This window comes from Choristoneura fumiferana, chromosome 2 (genome assembly GCF_025370935.1).
Source record: "Choristoneura fumiferana chromosome 2, NRCan_CFum_1, whole genome shotgun sequence".
In the NCBI taxonomy this organism is placed as follows: Eukaryota; Metazoa; Arthropoda; class Insecta; order Lepidoptera; family Tortricidae; genus Choristoneura; species Choristoneura fumiferana.
Genome location: NC_133473.1, coordinates 842,175 through 864,627, shown reverse-complemented (window position 1 = coordinate 864,627; position 22,453 = coordinate 842,175). Strand labels below are relative to the sequence as shown.

Sequence of the window (22,453 nt, the reverse complement as noted above, 5' to 3'; positions counted from 1 at the left end):
GCTATCTGGTCGTCATTATCTATACAACATTAGACATTAGCAAAAAAAAAAACAAGTTTGTTGTATGGGAGCCATCTTAAATAATTATTTTATGTTAATTTTTATTATTTATTTTTAAAGTAATTATACAACTAAAGATTCTGTGAATATTTCAAGCGTCTATCTGTTGCCGTTATTAATATCAAGCAAAAAAACTGCAAAACAATCACGTTTGCTTAATGGCATTCGGAGCCCGCCTTAAATATTTATTTCATTCTATTTTTAGTATTTGTTGTTATAGCGGCCACAGTTATACATAATCTGTGAAAATTTCAAGTGTCTAGCTATTACGGCTCGAGAGATAAAGCCTTGTGACAGACGGACGAACAGACAGAAAGACAGTCAGCGGAAGTAATAGGGTTCCGTTGGCACCCTTTGGGTATGGAACCCTAGAAAACCACCCGGGACCTAAATATATTATACTAATATTATAAATGCGAAAGTGTGTGTTTGTATGTTTGTCCGTCTTTCACGTTGAAATGGAGGGATGAATCGACGTGATTTTTGGCATAGAGATAGTTTATGGGCCAGAGAGTGACACAGGCTACTTTTTATCCCGGAAAAATGCACAATTCCCGAGGGAACAGCGCGCGATAACCGGATTCTACGCGAGCGAAGCCGCGGGCAAAAGCTAGTAATAAATAAAATTAATAGCAGTATTTGTTTGTTTGGTCATCATATCAGCCGCAAGACGTTCACTCCTGTTTGTTAGCTATTCTGAAAGAACTAAGTACTCAATTCTTCGGAAATAGTACATTGTGTCTTAAGGGCGGTAAATAAGGAATTACGAACTAGAGTCTATTAGAAGCCCGAAGTCGAAGACTGAGGGCTTTAATAAGTCAATGTTCGTAATTCTAGTACCGCCCGTGCGACATACAATGTTTTTCATCACATTTGCAAGTAAAATTTTATATTTGTAAATTAAAAATATAATTAATCCAAATATTGGATACCTAAGCTGTGCCTTGGCACGTCGCCCTCTAACCTCCCCTCCCTGGCATGCGCCGCAACGTGCGTGTGCAGTGGTCCATGTAGTCCTGCAGCAGCGCGCGCACGGGCACGCGCACGGCGCAGCGCCATCATACGGCACGACTCATTTACCGACCTTGGGCTTACATGGCAAGAAAATGTGTACGCGCAATGACTCATTTAACCGACCACGGGTTTCACATGACAAGCACATTAAGGTCGAGGGTTTTATTTGGGGGGGTTGCAACTAAGGTAGCCTGCATGTTACGACACTGTTTACGAGCAAGTGTGATGAAAAATCTATTTTCTACTCAATCCCTTTAGGTTCTAAACCTGTCTCAATACCAAATTTAATCTAAATTGTTTTAATAGTTTAAGCGTGAAGAGGCCTACAGCTAACAGATAAACAGACAGAGTTCTTTCATTTTTATAATTAGTGAGGATAGCAAAGAATGAGACGTAGATTTCTGATCACAAACAATAATGAAAACCAATTCAACATAAAATTAGTTAATTGCGTAACGGAAAGAAATAACATAAATAACGAAATACCCTTAAAAATAATTTGGAAGGGGTAAAAAGGTATTCCGGTAATGAAGGTAATACGATCCTCAATCAGCGGGGGATTGCGATCGCTACAGTTATTGGGGTAAATATGGATTTCAAACGTCATTTGGTAATTTGAAACTGACGAGAATTTCGTACTATCAAATTAGATTTAGCAGCTGTGGTGGCTGAGTGGTTTGACCTATGGCCTCAAGCAGATGATCGTGGGTTCAAACCCCGGCTCGCACCTCTGAGTTGTTCGAAATTCATGTGCGAAATTACATTTGAAATTCACCACTAGTTTTAGGGTGAAGGAACGTGAGGAAACCTGCACAAACCTGCGAAGAAATTCCATTGTATGTGTGAAGTTCCCAATCTGCACTGGACTCGCGTGGGAACTACTGCCCAAGCCCTCTCATTCTGAGAGGAGGCCTGTGCCCAGCAGTGGGACGTATATAGGCTGGGATGATGAAATTAGATTCCAGGTTATGTTAAACTAGCTTTTTCCCACGGCTTTGCTCATGTTGCAATCGGGGTAACGTGAAAAGGCTTTTTGTAGGCGTATTAGCTTTTGCCCGCAGTTTGCGTTAAACTCAGATTAACGTAATTTTATGTCTTCTTAACGTTTTGACGATTCTGATGAAAAACAAACGGTAGCGCGTTATTAAATATTACATTTTTTATCGAGGGACTAAAATAAACCAATATATACCCGAGGTGGTTAGCCACCCGAGCTTTAGCGAGGGTGTCTATTTGTCCGAGGATTTATATTGACTTTTAGTCTCGAGGTGAAAACTCCATTTTTCACTTCGATTATGAGAAAAATCAATTTATGACGTTTATGATTTACGCTCTACAACAATTACAAAGTTTTCGCGGTAAGTGGTTGGAAAAATAACACTTTTTTTCCAACCAGACACAGATAGGTACTTATAACAAAGTCGCATCGGCGAAATAGTCCATACACAAACTGGAAAAAATAGAATGGCGCCACCTTCTATGCGGAAAAAACATAGAACTAAGGCCACGTAGACGAACGTAACATTTTCGTCATGAAAATGGTCCACACACAATCTTATTTTATGCCAAAAACTAAGCAAGTACCTACTGACTGTTTGAGTTTATCTAAATCACTCGAAGTAAATTAAAAAAAAATAATTACTTTTACTCCCTAGGGACTAAAGTACTCACTTTACTCCCGCCTCGTAAGGCTATATTGACCTACTTTTGGAGCATGAGAAGTGAAAACAAGTTTTTTTTTTAATTAATGAGTTCACTATCGAATCGATTTTAATTTTTTTTTTTTACGGTTTGATCGAAAAAGAATAATCTTTTAACACTTATAAACAAACGCGATGTGTATTTGACAGTCGTTTACGATTAAATTAAAGAGCTAAAAAGTATAATTATGCATTGTCACCCAACTGACATAATATGTACTTATACCAAATTTTAAGTCAATACAACCACTGGAAGTTAATTATAAATTCGATTTCCAAGATTTTAACCTAACGAAGCATGTTAAAATCAAAAGTAATTCAAACTAATTGTTTTCAGCTTTCCTGTCTAGTTTCACTTGCAGGGAAGTGACTACATAACAAATCTGGACTTGTTTTCTTTTTATGTTTGTTAGGTACCTATCAAAATTCTATTATTATCATTTCTTTCTTTGTAATAGCTGTCTGCTATCATAAACCTTTAAGGAAACTATAGGTCTAGATTGTGTTAATTTAAGTCTGCTCATAATTCTGTAAGTATAAGACTGTTTGTTTCTTATCAATAAAAAAAAAGCTTGCAAATAGAAATCAATTGCTTAACGGGATAAAAATACATTAAAACTGTTCAGTGTTGCAGGAATGTTTCTGACTCGCCCACTCTTGGGACCTCCCACGCTTCTTCATTTAATAACATTTCAAAGAAACAAAACCCCTAAAATTCCTCAGGTTATTTTGAGCCAAATACAGAGTCTGACTAAAAGGTTTTTTCTCTCTCACACCTATATTTATTACCATAATATCTCACTTCTAATATAGCTTGATGTTCTTTGTGCGACAGATTCGTGGCTTAAAAATAAATGGCAGAGATATGCCCAACATTTATTTGAATACAGACTTAAGCAAAGATAGGGGCACGACCTAGATACTAGTACGTAAATACCTCGTATAGCTTGGAGAACGCTGTATGTAATAGAGAAATCTCTCTTCAGGCACATTGTCTCGTAGAGTTTGAAATGCGTTAGCATTTTGTGTGTTTTAATGTTATACCATTCAATATCATACCATCAAAACGTAAATGTGAAATTAGAGCCAAGTTCAATATTATGAAATCCAATAGCTTAATGGTTACTTGACCTGAAATGTACATTTCAGAACTAAATTATTGTTATTATTATATTTAAAATTTATGACTGTGGAAGCATTCTACACTTCCACTGAACGTAGATATAGTTTAGATATAGTTACTGTTTAGTATGGTAACTAAGGGACCCCATACATCCCTGTATTTTTATTATTATTATTTTTTGTATTTTTGTCTTTAATTGTTTAATATAGTTTTTAAGTATTTTATTTGTAATTATATTATTATGAAAAAATGACTTTCTGCCAAGTTTCTTGCGGCGCATTCTTCTTGGCAATGATGGTCTTTCCGAAAGCGCTGGTAGTTTAAAAAATGACGTGTAAAAGTGCCCATTGCGGCCTATTTACTGAATAAATCATTTGAATTTGAATTTGAATTTTTATGATATATGCCTTCAACGACAAAATAAGTGATATCTAAATTCAATGCCATGTTCAATGGTCAGTCCTTAAATTTATTTATAACAACATAAAATATTTTATACCAACTTAAAATATCATTCCGTCTTATAACTTAAGATAATATATTGAAGCCTAAAGTGTGACGGGGTCAAAAGTGGCTCCAAATGGTTCGGGTAAAATTAAGGCACTGTTACACAGCTCGTTAATAGCAAGAGAGCATGCTACTATCGAGCAATTGCATGGTAGCATGTGTGACCAGGACTTGCTACTATCGAGCATGCTTATTAGTGGCATGCTCGAGCGGGGATGGAAGGGGGAAAGGTAATAAGCAAGTGTGAACGCGTTTGCTTCAGTCCACGAGCATGCTCATTAGTGGCATGCTCATAAGCAGCTTGCTGCAGCAGCAGCATGCTTGTAACGAACATGTGTAACAGTGCCTTTACACACGGTGCTGCTCGCCAGTTCTGTTAGCTTAGACTTGGCTTGATACGCTACCGCGTGTCTAGTCTAGATTAGACTTGCGTGATTGTTTTAGTTATGTGGAAGAGGAGAAAAGTTCTGCATGTTAACATGTGTATCACACAGACGTAGCTATAGTGCACAGGGTTTCTCGAGAGGTGAAATATCGCTAGGTGTCGTTGGTATTGCGATGTCCGTTTGACGTTTCAATCTTGCTTGTGATTGGCTCGTTTGATCATTTAACCAATTACAAACGTGACACAACTGTCAATGTCAAAGTTATCAAACATCGCGATACTAGCATTAAATAGCCTGCAAATTTTCCCATTGGACAGGAGCCTACTCCCCTCCCCCTTCCTCTCTTCTCTATAGGCCGGCAACGCACCTATTTGATATTTGATAAAAAAGCCATTTATTATGAAAAAAAAAACTAGCCTGACAGAAAAACAAAAACACTCATTATTGCATTCGTTTACGCGATAGTTAAAACATTACAAGCAAATAAAAGCCAAAACAGAAATAAGTTTTTACTTATTGTCGATTGGTCCGAGTACTTGCATTGTCACCCAAACAACATTAGCATACCAAATTTCAAGTCGACGCCATTGACCGTTGAAGAGTTCCGTCCTGCGGAGACGATCCTGGCCGGACTATCAGGATGTCACTACCAGATTATTGTATTGTCACGCAATTTACATAAGTATGCCTAATTTCAAGTCAATCCGACTACTGAAAGTTGGTCGAATTTAACTTTCAAGATTAGACTTTTTTTTTATTCCACTGGATGGCAAACGAGCAAGTGGTTCTCCTGATGGTAAGAGATCACCACCACCCTAAACATCTGCAATACCTAGGTATTGCAGATACGTTGCCAACCTAGAGGCCTAAGATGGGATACCTCAAGTGCGAGTAATTTCACCGGCTGTCTTACTCTCCACGCCGAAACACAACAGTGCAAGCACTGCTGCTTCACGGCAGGATTAGCGAGCAAGATGGTGGTAGCAATCCGGGCGGACCTTGCACAAGGTCCTACCACCTGCATTAACTACACACAGACACAGACAACGGGACAGGTGAAACTAAATAAAAGCTTGTAAAAAATACGAACGAATTAAAATCTGACTGGCCCGGATACGAAATCTAATTTAATGCTTTGTTCTAGCTTTAAAGTTTTGTGCAACGAGAAATGGTTCAAAGCGGATGCCAAAGGGAATCCGTATTTACGTCACTTCGTGCTTGGAATTAGCGGAAGCCAAATGGAACGTTACAACGTAGAAAATAGAAATTTCAAGCTATAAAATTGTCCAGGAATGAGTGATCGGGCTATTGGGAAACAGGGCACCGTTCAGACAAAAAGGAACTGCTCTTGTTGAATGAAACGATAGCACAATGAAATGCTTGGGTTTGAGAATTTCATCCAGATTTTATTACTTTTTACAAGCTTTTATTTAAGTACCTAAGTAAATAAGTTAGGAGTTGATTAGGGTTTTAATAATAACAATAATAATAAGAATAATATATAAAATAACGAAGAGTCTCGACCAACATCTCAAGAGACTCTCGCTAGATGGAAGGATGAAGGGCCAGATACAGAAGGCGGTACTTCTGGACACGGCACGCATCGTCCGGAGGTTCCTCACTCTGCGGCCCTGACCACCGGTAGCTTGGGGCCTGCCCCGTTACCGGCGGCAAACTAGGTTAGGTTTGTATAATATTTTTATTTTGTATGTACTTTTCTGTATTTTACTTTTTATAACTATTATAAAAACCTAAACCTAAGAATGAAAGAAAAATAAAGAACATAATAATATATACAATTGACCTAGTCCCAAACTAAGCAAAGCATGTACTAAAGGGTACTAGACAAGGGATAAAAATAATTATATTATATATAAATACATAACTTAAATGTATATTAAACGTCCAAGACCCGAGGGCAAACATTCGTGTTATTCATACAAATATTTGCCTCGACCGAGGATCGAACCCGGAACCTATAGCTTCATAGTCACATTATCAAATCGAACCGCTTGGCTAACCGTTCGTCAAATCTTTATAACATTACGAGTATAACTGATTTAAGCCGAAAACCGTTTATTCGACTGTGTATCCAAAAATAACAGATTTATTTGAAAAAAAAATAACTTTTGTTTTGAAATTGTAAGTAAATAATACTTTTTTATTTATTTTATTATTAGCGAATGCCTCGCGGTTTAAATCCATACCAATATTATAAATGCGAAAGTGTGTGTGTTTGTGTGCATGTTTGTCCATCTTTCACGTCGAAACGGAGCGACGGATCGACGTGGTTTTTGGCATAGAGATAGTTTATGGGCCAGAGAGTGACATAAGCTACTTTTTATATCTGAAAAATGCACAGTTTCCGAGGGAACAGCGCGCGATAACCGCATTCCACGCGGGCGAAGCCGCGGGCAAAAGCTAGTATATTATAACGTAAGCGTTCAGTTTTATGCAGGTTGTGTTGCCCTTTATGTCTATAGTAGTTTTTTTGCACAATTTATTCCCCTGTAGACATCGACTTCATTATATTTATAATCATTTTCATCATCTTTACGATGGGCCCTACGTACAAGGGCTTAAGTGTAAAATCCTTACTTTCCAGGACGGGCTTTCAAAGTCAAAAACTGTCGTAGCTCGGAGATGGTGTATCCGAGACTTCTAAAGACACACTAGCTAATAGTACTCTGTCCTTCAACCACAACGAATAAATTTTAATAAAATATTATTTCCTTAAAGTTATTCTACATACGCCTATATACGTGAATTTCCGGGAAATAAACTTGTGTTCAAAAAGACAGTAAAAAGATCTATGTGGTACTTTGGTTCATGTACATACGCGTTCAGCTTTAAAATCTTTGGTAAAAAATACGTTACCCAAGATACTTGGAGAAATTAAAAAAAAGTAATACAATCACATTACGATGTAGCATCGGGGTAGCGGCGTTCCGCTTGACGTACAAGTACCTAAATGACAGTTATGCCCACAGATTTTAAAAAAAAAACGCCCCTGGATTTATCGCGTAAAAGTATCAAACGTATGTATGTGTAGCCCTTTTACGTTAAAATTGCATCTAGTTCGGCCATTTTACTTCAATGAAAACTCGAAAAATAATTAAATAACAGTGTTTTTTAACCCACTATCTAAATATATATAGTTTATAGATACCTATAACGCACACAACTCTTTGGCCCTTATACATAGGACCCATTAAGTTAAGGGGCATTTTTGGTTGGTTGCTGGTTGGGTTAAAAAACTTCCAGCGCCTTGTTATTCACCTACATACCTAGCAAAGTAGTAAAACCGTGTACAACCACAAGGCGTAGGGTAGGCGTTCTGTTATATATTTTTTACAATAAAACCGACAAATATACGTGCGGTAGGAGAACCTGAATGGTGTAATCACAGTTCAGTTTATCCGTTTCTTTGTTCTATGTTACAGCCAAGAACAAAATTGTTTCAATAATTTATAGTCAAAATGATTTAGCTTATCATTAAGCAATTAGGTGCAGAAAACAGGTGTATTACCTATTTTACAAATCATTTTATTTAATTGGGGTTAATGTCCTAGTGTTTGACATACAAGTGCCCAATAGATGACACCCTGCTATCACCTTATTGCTAATCACGTAAACTTAAAGATGCCGGCTAATTGGACGGTGACCAGCACTCGGACGTTAATCACTTTACACGGTCATATTACGAAAATACAAACTGAAACATGGATTCACAGAAAAACCCAGAAAAAGAGACCAGCGCTGGGAATCGAACCCAGGTCCTCAGCATTCCGTGCTGCGTGCCATACTCACCGCTGGGCAGGATTATAGACACAAATTTCTCCCTTGCACCACACATTTCAGCCTGCTTTTTTAGTCACTTAAGCAGCGGCACTAGCGACATCTATGTTTTAGCTCTCATCGAGAGAAGCAACATTCCTTCGGAGCTAACCGCTCACCCGGACAAGAGATGTCGCTATTAAGCAATCAAATTAAGATTGGTTTTTGGAGTTGGATTTTACGGGATGATCGTAAAAGTAACAAATTCGGAGTTGAAATAAGTTTTAGTCTCATTTTCTGTACAATCCCACCCGTATAAAGGCAAAGCATATTGTGTGAAATGCTGCATTAATTTGAGAAGGAAATTCAGATGTGCGAAGTGCCTTATCAATTCCGGGCACGTTCTGTTTATTAATGTTTAAAATGACATGGTTCTGAGTATGCTTCACATTTTATTCTGTTTTTGGTGCGAGACGTGCAGTCTTGTTTAATCCAACTAATACTAAATGCAAAAGTTTATGACACACTGTCTCTGAGTGTGTGTATGGTGTGGGTTTGGTACTCGTTCACACTAAATGGAAAGGCACAAAACTCAGCTAAATCTTGTTTCGTTTTTTTTATTACTTCCCATTGACTGATGTACTTAAGAATTGGTGAGAGTGTTTTTTATTATACATTATAGTTAAAATGACCCTTCGTTTATTTTAAGTTATTTAGAAGCAGGGGCTCTGATAACACAGGATATTATAGATTCCGCCGTCTAAAGCGTTTATTTTGATATTCCTACAAATTTGTATGGAACCCTCGGTTAGCGAGTCAGAATCGCTAGCTAGTAATTAATTTCACTAATGATTTAAAAACACTGTTCCGCCGCTCAACGTTCGAAGCAAAAGCCGAGCGACGTTACGTTGGTTCATCTCATCGATATGTTGATTTTGGATAAGTAATTAATTATCAATACAATTGTACCGTAAACTGCTTCAACTTTGCCCTCTGGCCCCAACATTGCCTGATTCGATTTAGAGTCGATAACATAGCACCCTTTAGGTTTTAAATCTTTTTATTTCCCCCCGTAATAATAATTCCCGTGTAGATACGAGTAAAAGTTTAAAACCTATAAGTGCTAAGTTATCGACTCTAAATTAACTCGGGCAATGTTGGGGCCAGAGGGCAAAGTTGAAGCAGTTTACGGTATACTTCCGCTTATAAAGCTGGAAATACACATACCACTAGCTTGCACATTTTTGTACAAGTAGCTGGCGCGCGTACGTCGATCTTCATAGAAATATGACACAAGCGTGCAAGCTACTTGAATGAAGATGTATGAGCTACGTATACAGATTTCATTTGGCACTCGAGATACAGGCCCTATACTACAAAGAGCAAAATTCGAACTTCGTATCTTGCGATCCTGCTGACGCTTTTATTTAAATACGAGAGTGAGAGGGACGGTATGATACGAATTTCGATTTTGGAATTTTGTAATAGCCCCCCAGACCCAGAGTTTATTGCAAAGGCCGTCCAAAAGTCACATGATATTATTTGTATATTTTAGTCAAAATGCAACCAACGGGACTTATCACGCTAACACACACATTTGTATATTTTATTCAAATGTGTATTTTTATAATTGTTCAGTGCAAAAAAAATTACAACATGTAAATTTATTTTATAAATAAAAAATATTATCATTATTATTTTTAGGTATATTGTATTCCCGGCCTAATTTTATACGTCGTGGTTACAGGTGTTCGGGTCGGCACCGGGCTTGGTGGAGCGTGGCGCTGGCGGCGCTGAGTATGCTGGCCAAAGAGACGGGGCTGACGGCGCTGCTGTTCAACGTCGCGTTCAACCTGTACAAGAGCTGGCCGGGGGCTAGGTGAGCTGCGCGTTACACGAATCCTGAAACACACCAACACAACGCAACGCAACGTTTTCTGAAATAGTATGGCTTAAGACATCGGATAGAAACTCATTCTGGAATTAGTTCAGTTAATTCAGTACTCAGAATGTCGACAGAATGAGGGCTATCGCGAATGAATTCGCCGCTAAAGGCTCTAGTGTAGCGTGAGGTCTCCGAAATGTCAAATCTCATAGTTTTTGGGTGAGCTACGCGGGTTTATTTATAATTAGAATAATTTTGTGAATATTTTGCAATATCTGAAATTAATTATGGCAAATATGCGTTCCGGGGCAATGAATGTCTGTGTTTTGAGACAGTTTTGTCTTTCGGAAACCTTTGTCCTCCCTTTTTTCCGAACAAAACGGGGACTTTGCAACACTGTGGCATGCTCGATATTTTTATGCTACGGCTTTAAGGTGTATTAAATATGATTTTAATCTAAACTTTGTTTTCACGCCCGTAATAACAGACTTTGAAAGCCATACTTAAAAACCTCACGCAACAGTGCGCCATCTAGTGAGACAAAAAACGATAGCCCTCATTACCGTTCCCATGAGAGTTACCTATATAAACCTCTCTCTATATTAGAATGAGAAGTGACTTACACTGCACAATAAATGCACATTTTTAACCCCCGACGCAAAAAGAGGGGTGTTTTAAGTTTGACCGCTATGTATCTGTGTGTCTGTATGTCTGTGTCTGTCTGTGGCACCGTAGCTCTTAAAAGGGTGGACCGATTTGAATGCGGTTTTATTACGAGACTTGTTATAAAAAGAATACTTGAGAATATTTCAACTAGTGCATGGTAAGTACAACTCAATAGGTTAACTTTATTAAAAAACTGTTTGGATTGCTGTCGAAAACATAGTTTCGGTAAATTCAAAAGGTCTCTTCCGGTGGTATAGATGTGACCATCCAAATAAAACCTATCCATTTAAGCCTAGTTTAGACCAGTAATACAAAATTATATAACAATCCTTACAATAAATACGTTATAAATTCCAGATGTTCCTTCACGGTGAAATGGCGCTGGAAAGGCGAAGGCGCATGTGCGCGGGTGTCGGTGGCCCTTGGTGCGCTGGCGCTGCTCGCTGCAGCCAGGGTCGCGGTGCTGCAGGGCTCGCTGCCGGCGTTCTCACCGCAGGACAACCCGCCAGCCTTCCACCCTTCATTCTTTGTCAGGTCAAAACTACACTTGCGATTCGATGCAAAGACCTTAAAATTTTACTGCTCTTGCGGGTTAGGTTAGGTTAGGTGGGGGGGGCAGAATTTTTTTCAAATTGACTTCTTCCAGACTAGCCATTCGCTATCAGGGCATCACCTTCCATTAGTGTATAGTGTATGTAAAGGGCGATGAAAAATATCTTTGCCCAGTGCAGCTAAATAGCTAGGATTGCCCTAATTAATGGTCACAATGCCTGTAGCTGTTGGTCTTGGAAAAATAATTTGACAGTACGCCTTTCGACGTAATATGAATTAATAAAACGTGTTCCATATCACATCCGTGTGTCACATCGCCCGAAGGACAAATAACCGTTGGGGGACAAAAGTCCACGAGTGGCAACCACAAACCGGAAGACGAATAACAGGCTTAACATCTGCCTGTAGATCTAACTGTACATATGACATGTTTAGGTGGACTGACGATATGCGATATGAGTCACAGACGGTTCTGGTGGAAAATCAGCGCTGCTGGCGCTTAACGCCTCAGCATAATGCTGAGTCAGCGATCGTTTCACTTTTGCGAAATAACATATTTTCATGTGTTTTCATGTTTTTTTTTGTAATTGTGTAAATTTTATTGTATTTGTGTGTCTTCCGTATTAGTGAATAAATGTCTTCTTTCTTTCTTTCTATATCGTGAGAGTGGTGGGCAGCCGGTGTATGCAAATGGCGAGTTGTCTTTCATTATGATGTCCTAAGGGGGAGGCCTTTGTTCAGCAGTGGACGTTTCCCGGCTGATGATGATGATGAAATAAAACGTGTTAACCGTTCTTTTCCAGGCTGATGACATTCTGCTACCTAGCAGCGTTCAACTGGTGGCTGCTGCTGTGCCCGTGGACCCTCAGCCACGACTGGCAGATGGGCTCCGTGCCGCTCGTCACCAGCGGCTGGGACCCTCGGAACCTGCTGACCTGTGCCGCCCTGATAGCACTGCTCGCACTCTCGTATAGATGCTTGGTGGATTTAGAGGTGCGTACTAATACCTTATACAGCGCAACTACATAAACAAATGTTGGTCGCCTTGTACTGTCACCTTCATTAATATCTGCTACAGCGAAGCATGAAAAAATATCTGACACGTCCTGCCGGCCCTTGAAATAGATCCGTATAATATCCGTAAAAACTTATGCACCCTTTGTTGTATCAGATATTGGTGCGGTGACTGGAGGTCTAAAAACATCTAGCACGTTACTGGTCTCTAGAGCTGACTTATTTAGTATGTAATCTACGTAGGTAGGTTCTTGCAGCAAAGCGTGCTAACTTTTATTAATAGAGAACGACTTTTTGAGAAAGCTCTTTGATATTTTTTTTTTGTTTCAGCTTCAAAGGCACACTCCTGCCGTAGCCGGGCTGATGCTCCTGGTGATTCCCTACCTACCGGCCTCCAATCTACTCGTCACTGTTGGCTTCGTTGTTGCTGAAAGAGTTCTTTACTTGCCAAGGTTTGATCTTGGAAGTTTTCACATTAATATTTCTTTCACGTATACTACTCAGGCAATTTACATAAGTATACCATGTACTTCAAGTGAATCCAACTATTGAAAGTTGGTTGAATTTAACTTGCAAGATTTGATTACAGACAGACAGACAGACAGACAACGTGACAGATAAAACTAAATAAAAGCTTGTAAAAAAAACATATAATTGATTCTTGAGTTAATGACTCAGTGTAACCCAAAAAGATGGTTTGACTAGATTTCAAAATCTAGAGCAGTCTACTCGTATTGCTGCAACAATCCACAGGGCAAAAGACTAAAAACTTTCGATGGAATTTATTGAGGTCACGATCCTCATCATTAGAAGACTGGCTGAGAAAAGGGAGAAAGTTGTATCTTAAGGACCTACCGAAATCCTTCGTGTAGTGCAGAGGTGCTTCTTACGATGCGTATAAAAAATGTGAGATTCTTTATGACAAATTATGAGCTGTTCAACGGAAATGAAAATAATTGTCAATTATTTTTTATTTAATTTATAACTCCTCATTTGTTCTTCTTCACTGACCCAACACGCTTTCATTCCAGCGTTGGGTCAGTGATCCTCACAGCATACGGGCTGCAGCTGCTATGGCGGCACTGGGACCGGCGCTGGCTGGTGGTGGGTGCGGCGGTGCTGGTCGCCGGCGGCGCGACGCGGACGCAGCTCAGGAACGGGGACTGGCGGACGCGGGAGACGCTGTTGAGGTGGGTACTGAACGATAAGATTCACTGTATTAGTAGTGGTGACAGATATTATTGCAGGTGACTGTATAATAGCTACTGGTACAATACTCTTTGTTGATATACACATAAAGAAAATTTTCGAAGGCAATATCACTTCAGAGTGATCTTTACCTACCTTTACAGTTGAAAAAAGAAAATAATAACTTTAAGCATGTAGTGCAATTAGATTGGAGCAATAACAGAAAAAGCCGTGGTGGCCTAGTGGTTTGACCTATCCCCTCTCAAACAGAGGGTCGTGGGTTCGAACCCCGGCTCGCACCTCTGAGTTTTTCCAAATTCATGTGCGGAATTACATTTGAAATTGACCATGAGCTTTGCGGTGAAGGAAAACATCGTGAGGAAACCTGCACAAACCTGCGAAGCAATTCAATGGTGCGTGTGAAGTTCCCAATCCGCACTAGGCCCGCGTGGGAACTATAGCCCAATCCCTCTTGTTCTGAGAGGAGGCCTGTGCCCAGCAGTGGGACGTATATAGGCTGGGATGATGATGATGATAATAACAGAAATGCATAAAGTAATGCAAACAATACATTATAATAATATATCGATTCATTGTTTTCAAAGCTACGTTGGGTGACTGACCGACGTTTCTTGATCTAATGTCGTCACTTCGAGACTTAATTGTAAAGATCACCACTCACTAAGCTACATAATTTTTGTTCTCTGCTAATCGAAAATATTTCTTATTACAGAGCGGATTTGGCTGTACTGCCTCACAATGCCAAATTGCACTACAACTTCGCAAATTTCTTAAAAGACATGGAGCAGCAGGAGAACGCCGTCAAACATTACAAAGAAGCATTAAAGTACGTATAAATAGTAAAGGTAGTAGTAGTAGAAGTAGGTAAGTAATTAATTTTATATTGTTTGTTTATGCCTAGACAGAGTGAGTATTTTGTTTAATAGTAAGGTACCGTCAAGACTAAGTGAGGAGATAAAGGAAAGAAAGAAGAATGCAAAAAGAGAATGATACAACCTCAGGATACCATCGTTATAATATCACCTCTTCCATTATAAAACCCTAGTACCTCTATCGTTATTAGTAACGTCAGTCAGCAAAATTTCACGAGATCAGGCATAACAAACCATAACAGCTAACGTTCTTAGAATCAGTTACACATTCGAACGTTAACCACTTTCTAGGTCCTTGCATCAAATAAAGTTACGGCACAGTCCCTCGGTACACATAGATGGAGCGATTATTATCGGCGCTAAATAGCGAAAAGCCACAATCAAATTTTTTCGACAAAGGTGCCAAAGAACAAGCCACTTTACTCCGATCAAAGAGAGACGAATAAAACTAAGCATATCGTGCTTATATCGTGGTACCGATAGGAAGTTCTATGTCTAACAATCAGTGATCGTCTTTCGTGTAAAATTTAGATTCTACGATTATAGTAAATTGTTTCTCATCAGGCTATGGCCCAGTTACGCGAGTGCCCACAACAACCTGGGCACATTGGTGCTGGCTTCGGGCCGCGCGGAACATCATTTCTTGCAAGCTTTGAAATACAACAGGGATCATGTCAACGCGCACTATAATCTTGCCAAACTTTACAGGTAAAAATATCTACCGATTACTGTCTCTATAATGCGTCTTATGCAAATTCGAAATAAGATTAGGCTCTTTTAGGCGACAATGCTAAGAGAAGTATCTTCGTTCCATTCTCCATACAAACGTAGTCCCGGTCTCATTTGAAAACTAGGCAACAGAAATAGATGAAATTTTGTAAGTATGGACTAGACGTAATTATCTATGCCTGTGGTTTTTCAGATTTTCATATAAATGTGTAATGTTAGAATTACAGGAGCTCAAAAGTCGACAAAAAAAGATGTCAACTTTGCACGAGAATTACAGACTAATAAAGCATTTTTACAAAAATCGAAAAAACCACAGGGATAGAAAATGTAATGAATATCTTGATTGTAAAATATCATTGATTTCTGTGCAATGCTTTTCGTATAATATGAGGACAACGAAACCCAAAATTCAACCGCCCAAATCTTAAAAAGCTTACAGCTGCCTATCTCGATATAAATTACGGTCGTCGTTGCGGAAGGCATGGGGGGGACGGCTGCGAGTGCTTATGTCACGAGCGATAAAGACAGCAATATCCCAAACGAATACCTAACGCGGTCGCGCGGCCGGCATGGAAACTTCTCTTAAACAAATGCAAATCGTTACTACTTTATATAAAATATCGTATCTCAAATATGAATACGTCAACAAAGTTGAACCTTGAAATAAAATATTCATAAAGTCCACCTTTTTCTGTGTAGGTAATCATGTAAATTATACTTTTTTAGAGAAAATATTTAAATACTAGCCGTTACCCGCGAATCCGTCCGCGTAAATTTCGGTTTTCACTATCCCGCGGAAAATATGCAATTTTCCGGGATACAAACTATCCTATGTCCTTCCCCGGGACTCGAACTATCTGTATACCGAAGTTCATCTAAATCGGTTCAGCGGTTTAGACTTGATGAAGTAACAAACTAACAAACAAACAGACTTACTTATTATATTAGTAGGAAGTGGGAAGATAATATAAAAGTAAACCGTAAACTAATTGCTATATTTATAAATAATAAAAAAAGCACTACGTCGTGTCTCACTTAGATTTGGACTTTGGACCGCCATTTTGCGAGTACCTACAATACTAGTTTCAAGTTCTCCCCTTCTCAATTGATTCCAGAAGAAAAAACCGCCTATCAGACGCTTTGAAGATGCTGGAGCGATGTATAACTCTGGAACCACGCTTCGTGCAAGCCTATTTGGAACTGCTTCTACTCAAGCCTGAAGAAGAGAAAAGAAGCATCCTAGAGAAACTTCTAGAACTAGAGCCTAGGAATTGGGAGCACTATATTTTATACGGAAATTGGTTAAAAGGGAGAGGTGAGATAATCTACTAGTATGTATCTCTAGTTTTCGCTATCAATGGATGTAACAAAAATCGTAACAATGTCATATCAGCTGTAAGGCATCCAATGATAAGCATACTCGTTCGTTCGATTCGTTGGATGCAGGCCGCATTCATCTGAAGCAACTGGAGGTCTATGGGAGAGGCCTATGTTTAACAGTGGACTTGCTACAGCCGATATAATGATGATGGATGACCTAAATGTTATTTTTTGCAGGTCTTCTCCCGCTTTCTTTAAACTACTATTCTTCTGCGTTGAGACTGTCCTTCGGGGCTCAAGAGGCGCGCAGTGTGGCGGCGTTGAGGGCTGCGTGCCTCGCCCTTCGGCAGGCCGGCCAGGGCGCCAGGCTGCTCCAGATGATGACCAGGTATAGAAGAAGTTCATAACAATATCTGACAATACGTTAATTTAAGGAGGTCCACTTCAATGAACTGTGAACAATTATGCTCATCCGTGACCTTAGAATAATAGCTACGTTTATGCAAGAAATGTGTGTTTATGCAGCTCCTCCTCCTCTATCATACTGTAGGAATCCACACGTACCACATAATATTTAACTATCAGTACCACCACACTCAACAAACTCTGATTCAGTTCGAAACGCGTCAGCGTAGTGCGGTGGTGGTGATAGTTGGGTTTGTGTTTTTTTGTGTTCCGACAGTGTAGAGATGGACTAACTGTATGAATACACATTGAAGCATAAACGTAGCTATAGTATGTTTGCGAGTAAGCAATCTAATTGTCGATAGTTAATTCATGGGGACCTTCGCAAAGTAATGCCTGAGTTAATAAATTATTATTTTTTGCTGGTTAGGTAGGTGAGGTTATTCGCGCCCGATTATAGATGGGGTTAGTCGGACAGTCTCTAATAAAATGTTTTTCAATGCAGATGGCACGTGGTCCGTTCAGACGGGCGGTCTGCGCGCTCGCGGGCGCTGGCGGCGCGCGCGTGGCGCCTGCGCAGCGAGCTGGAGGGGCGCGCTGCACTCTACGCGCGCCCGAGGGACCCGCCGCCCCAGGTAATGTGGTTCACCTCATAACTACTTTACATAAACCCAAGCCCTGGCATGGCAAACATTTAAACGCGAGTTGTGCCATTTTTTCAATTTTTTTTTTTATAATCTGACCTAAGCCAAAACTCGTAGACACGTGTACCTATCCTGCCCGTCTTACGATACGCAAACATGGTCATTGACTGAAAATGTACTCTATTGCTTGCTACCTGTATGACCGGCGGTGGGCCGGCTGGTAGGGGTGTGGGTGGTGTTTTGTGACATTTGAAAACACGCATGAAAGTTTGTAATTAAAAAACTATGACTAGATTTTGAAGTTCTCAAGAGAAGAAAACAGAAAAGTTCCACTAAAAGCCGGCAACAGGCCAGCGTCTCTCTTGGGCTTGCCGGATCTCATGGGTGCCAGTGATCGCGTACCGTCAACTGCCCCTCTTCTTTGGTGGCCTTCGCTATATATTATCAAGAAATAAAAGATATGACAGTAAAATTAACAAATTTATTTATCCTTTTCAGACAACCTCCACATGCCTTCACCACAGCCAACTGGAAATAAAGGAACCTAATTTAAACCAGTATGAGATGAAAACAGCCTCAACAAAAATCATTAAATCTTTTATACATGATACTAAAGTAGATAATGCCAATGTCAAAACTAGTTGCCAAAAAAGAATGTGATGCCAAAAAGAGTGTGTCTATACCTGCTCAGTACAAACCGATTCATAATAAGTCTGAGACGGGGCATAAGCAAAAGAGCTGTTCGTTGCGTAAGAAAGAGATGAAAGATCCCGAGGCCTTCACGCCCTTCGTGTCTGACCATTTGATAAAGACTTATTAAGTTAAGCTTCAGTGAAGTTGTGGAATCAATTTCCACCAGCAGTGTTTCCAGATAATTACGACATCGGGGCTTTCAAGAAAAGTAATACTTTCTCTAGAGGCCGGAAATAGATAAGTGGTTCTTGAGTTGTTGGTATAGGTAATAGGCGATGGTGATTATTTCTCATCAGATGACTCGCTTCCTCGTTTGCCACTCTCTCATAATCATAATACAAATAATAATAAACGGCTATGTAAGGTTGGCATGGCACCCGAGTTGTCTATTTTGACAAGTTCACCAAGTCTATCGCAGAGACAGTTCAACTCACTGAACTAAAACAATTACTTTGCTCACCCGCGACCTCACAATTGTACAGGCTGACTAGTTTCCATCTTATCGGAAGATCTTTTTTAAGGGTGTTTGTGTTCACGACGTTGGCATCCTCAACACTGCTTCATCGAAAAGGTTGAATGCGATCGATCGCATTCAAGCCACTGTGCTGCCAAATCTTTCCATCGAAATGGTTCGGTGCGACATCTTTTCATATGTAGCATCTGCACATCTTTTTTCAGATGGAGCTGTCCGTCTTTCTTTCGCTTACCCCCTGTTTCACCATAATATTGAATAAATTTATCTGACGGATAAATGTGACGCCGTCTCTGTTTGTTTTGTTCAAATTGACGGAGACGGTATTACATTTATCCGTCGAATAAAATTAATCAATGGATGTTGAAATAACCCCTTAAATCTCCTAAAGAGGCCGTATTATCGCAGTCGCGATCGCATTCATCATCTCTTTTTACCTTCATCCTATACCTCGGGTCAAAAAGAAATGGTGAAAAAGATTGTGATTCCAAGTGCGTTAACAATAAGTTCCAAATAGAAGATTCGCTTCGCCATTTGTCTTCCGCCGCTTATAACAGTGAGTTGAACCGTTAAAACCGTTACATAAACAACTAAGACTAAGAACTTCTTCCACTACCCATAGATTAATTTTATTTGACGGATAAATGTGATACCGTCACATTCTATTCGAACAAAACAAACAGAGACGGCATCACATTTATCAATCAAATAAATTTAATTAATGGATGGTGATACGAATACAGAGGGTTAATCTATTTTTATCAACGCAAAGTAAAATTCAATGCATCAGCGGTACTCGTATGCAACGAAGGCAAAAAGATAAACCAAGTATACAAACTGATAAGAAATTATTTTCATGAATCCCAAACGATGTTGTAAAGATATTGTAAATAGAAACCGTCTGTAAATAATTAGTTAGACATTTAAACTGTTTACTGTATCAACATGTGGATAAATGCACGCGATGGCTTTTAGTGTGTTTATTTGTTTAATAAGATACAAATATAAAACATTGAAATAATCTGTTGTTTTGCTTTAATTCTAAGGTCAGTAAAACACAACTCTTTTTAATATTTTAGAAGGTTGTTGGTTAGGTATCAAAGTTACAAAATCATGCTTTAAACTCAATGCATACTTTTCACTTCGAAATAATAATGAGCGAAAACGGAGATACGGTCTGAGTGGACCGAAATAACAAAATTTCTAATACAGAATTTCGCCAGAGAACTAAAGTCATCTACATAGCTCAAAGGATATAATAATATAATATATAGAAGTTGAAGTGGTAATGGGCAGGCCACATCGCTTGAAGAACAGATAACTAGGGAGGAAGGTCTTTGAATGGCGACCACAACCCGAAAGACGAAACGTTGGCAGGCCTCCCACTAGATGGACTGATGACCTTGCGAGAGTTGCGAGCAACAGGTGCATACAAGTTGTCGTTAATTTTGGTGTTCTAAGAGAAAGGCCTTTGTTCAATAGTGGTCGTCTTCCGGCTTATGATGATGATGATAATGAATTAGGATTTCAACGAGATCTAGAGCAAAGTAAATTTAAAATAAGATAAGAGACTAATCAAATCAGGCAGCTCGGCAGTGCCCCCGCCAAATCAAGCAATGCAAAGCCACGGACCATCCTATTCTCGAAGCCATTCATGTTATTATTATATTCTGAAGTGATACGGACCGGAACAGAGACTTTATAAATAGGTCCCTTCCACTACCCAAATGCTACTACCATTAGGAAACTAGGATTTAGGCAACTTCGCAATCCCAAAATAGAGGTCAAGCACGAGTTTATTATCACAATTGAATTATTATAATAGTTTATTGTAATTGTTTTGATCCGTTTGTCCGTTGCAACATGGGCGGTCGTGCGAGACGCCCTCGGAGACGATATTGGTTTTACGGTACTTTATAAACGTAATTGTGTATTTAAGAAATTCAATAGAAGTATGGAGTTTCATAAGAGAAGAATTGTATTTTACAAGCTTTTATCGGGTCGAATCTTGCAGGTTAAAAGACCCGCTTCCAGTGGTCGCTCGGATTGACTTATTTTGCTTACCTACTTATGTAAATCTGGTGAAAACACAATAATCTGGTAGGGACATTATGGTGGTTCGGCTTATGGCATCATCATTTTTAAATTTGGTACATAAATGTACTACCTATAGATAAAAATTCTAGTACAATCAACAAAAAATACAGTCTTCAAAAAAAGCTTCTATTAAAAATTATATAACTAACAAAAAAATATTTCTTAGGAACTAAGTCAAAATCTTATTGTATTGTAGACAAGTTGAAGGGTCAGTCCTCGTTCTTTGTTAGTCCTTTCATGTTCGTCAATCATCTCTGGCTTATCTAAAGTGTTTTTTTTAAACACCATCAAATTTTTTATATGATTTTATCGGTATCGTGTGGTATCGTTAATAGAATGCTAATAGCCAGGGGTTTCCAAATGGCGCGTCGCGGCGATGTGGGGAGATGTGGTAAGGACCAAATTATGGGGTTTCCGTTGACCCAGAAACTTTGGCATTCCGGTATACTTCAACTTACCAGGCTAGGAAGCTGCATAAGCACCATGACGACACACAACTATTCTTAACCCCCGACGCAAAAAGGGGGTATTATAAGTTTGACCGCTATGTGTATCTGTCTGTCTGTGGCAGCATAGTTCTTAAACGGGTACACCGATTTGAATGCGATTTTTTTCATTTGAAAGCCAGTTTTCTAGCAATGGTTCTTAGACATGATTCATCAAAATCGGTTTAGCCGTTTTTGAGATATTGAACTTTGAAGTTACAAATTCGGGGACTTTCCAACTTCTTTTGGTTAGGTTATAGGGATAGTACATATCAAGCGTTTACACACGCGCCTTTCGGAAACCCTTGTTTTAGACCTGGTACACATTTGGCATTTTGAAACACACGCTTAAATATTTCATGTATAATTATTCAGTTTCTTATTAATTTTGGTGAAGGACATTAAATAATTCATGAGCTACCGTGAAACCTTTTCAAAGGAAAATTCATTACGATTTTCATTGTTAATTAATGCGATGTCGCAAAACGGTCACAGCGGAAGACCAGCGTTGGCATGCTCGGCCAACACTATGCTGAGCTGGGACCGTTTCGCCATTTCGCAAAGGCTTGGTTTTTATTTTCAACCTGTATACTCCATGTGCTGTAATTTAATATAATAAATGAAGAAATGTTTCTTTCTTTCTTTCGACGACATTATGCCGTTCATCACATGAATTTAAGTCCTTGGCCGTACCACGCCATAATAATGCTACGCGATCGAGAGTAAATACATATACTTATTACAGAATCAGAAATGATGATATCTGCAGTGGAACTAAGGTTACCGACATAGCCCGAATAATTGCGAAACTGAAGTGGCAGTGGGCGGGGCACATTGCTCGCA

The 22,453-nt window shown here is 39.3% G+C and overlaps 1 protein-coding gene across 1 annotated transcript in view; it reads left to right on the top strand.

The window, feature by feature from the left end:
• The window catches only part of LOC141445604 (protein O-mannosyl-transferase TMTC1-like), a 308,979-nt gene extending 288,930 nt beyond the window's left edge, over positions 1–20,049 (top strand). The window contains 12 exon segments of the mRNA XM_074111447.1: positions 10,315–10,446; positions 11,476–11,652; positions 12,474–12,663; positions 13,015–13,136; positions 13,716–13,874; positions 14,606–14,719; positions 15,330–15,473; positions 16,610–16,809; positions 17,052–17,202; positions 17,725–17,854; positions 18,362–18,520; positions 18,522–20,049. Coding sequence (XP_073967548.1) covers positions 10,315–10,446; positions 11,476–11,652; positions 12,474–12,663; positions 13,015–13,136; positions 13,716–13,874; positions 14,606–14,719; positions 15,330–15,473; positions 16,610–16,809; positions 17,052–17,202; positions 17,725–17,854; positions 18,362–18,520; positions 18,522–18,683 — 1,840 coding nt within the window. The 3' untranslated portion in view covers positions 18,684–20,049.
• Positions 20,050–22,453: the final 2,404 nt, after the last annotated feature.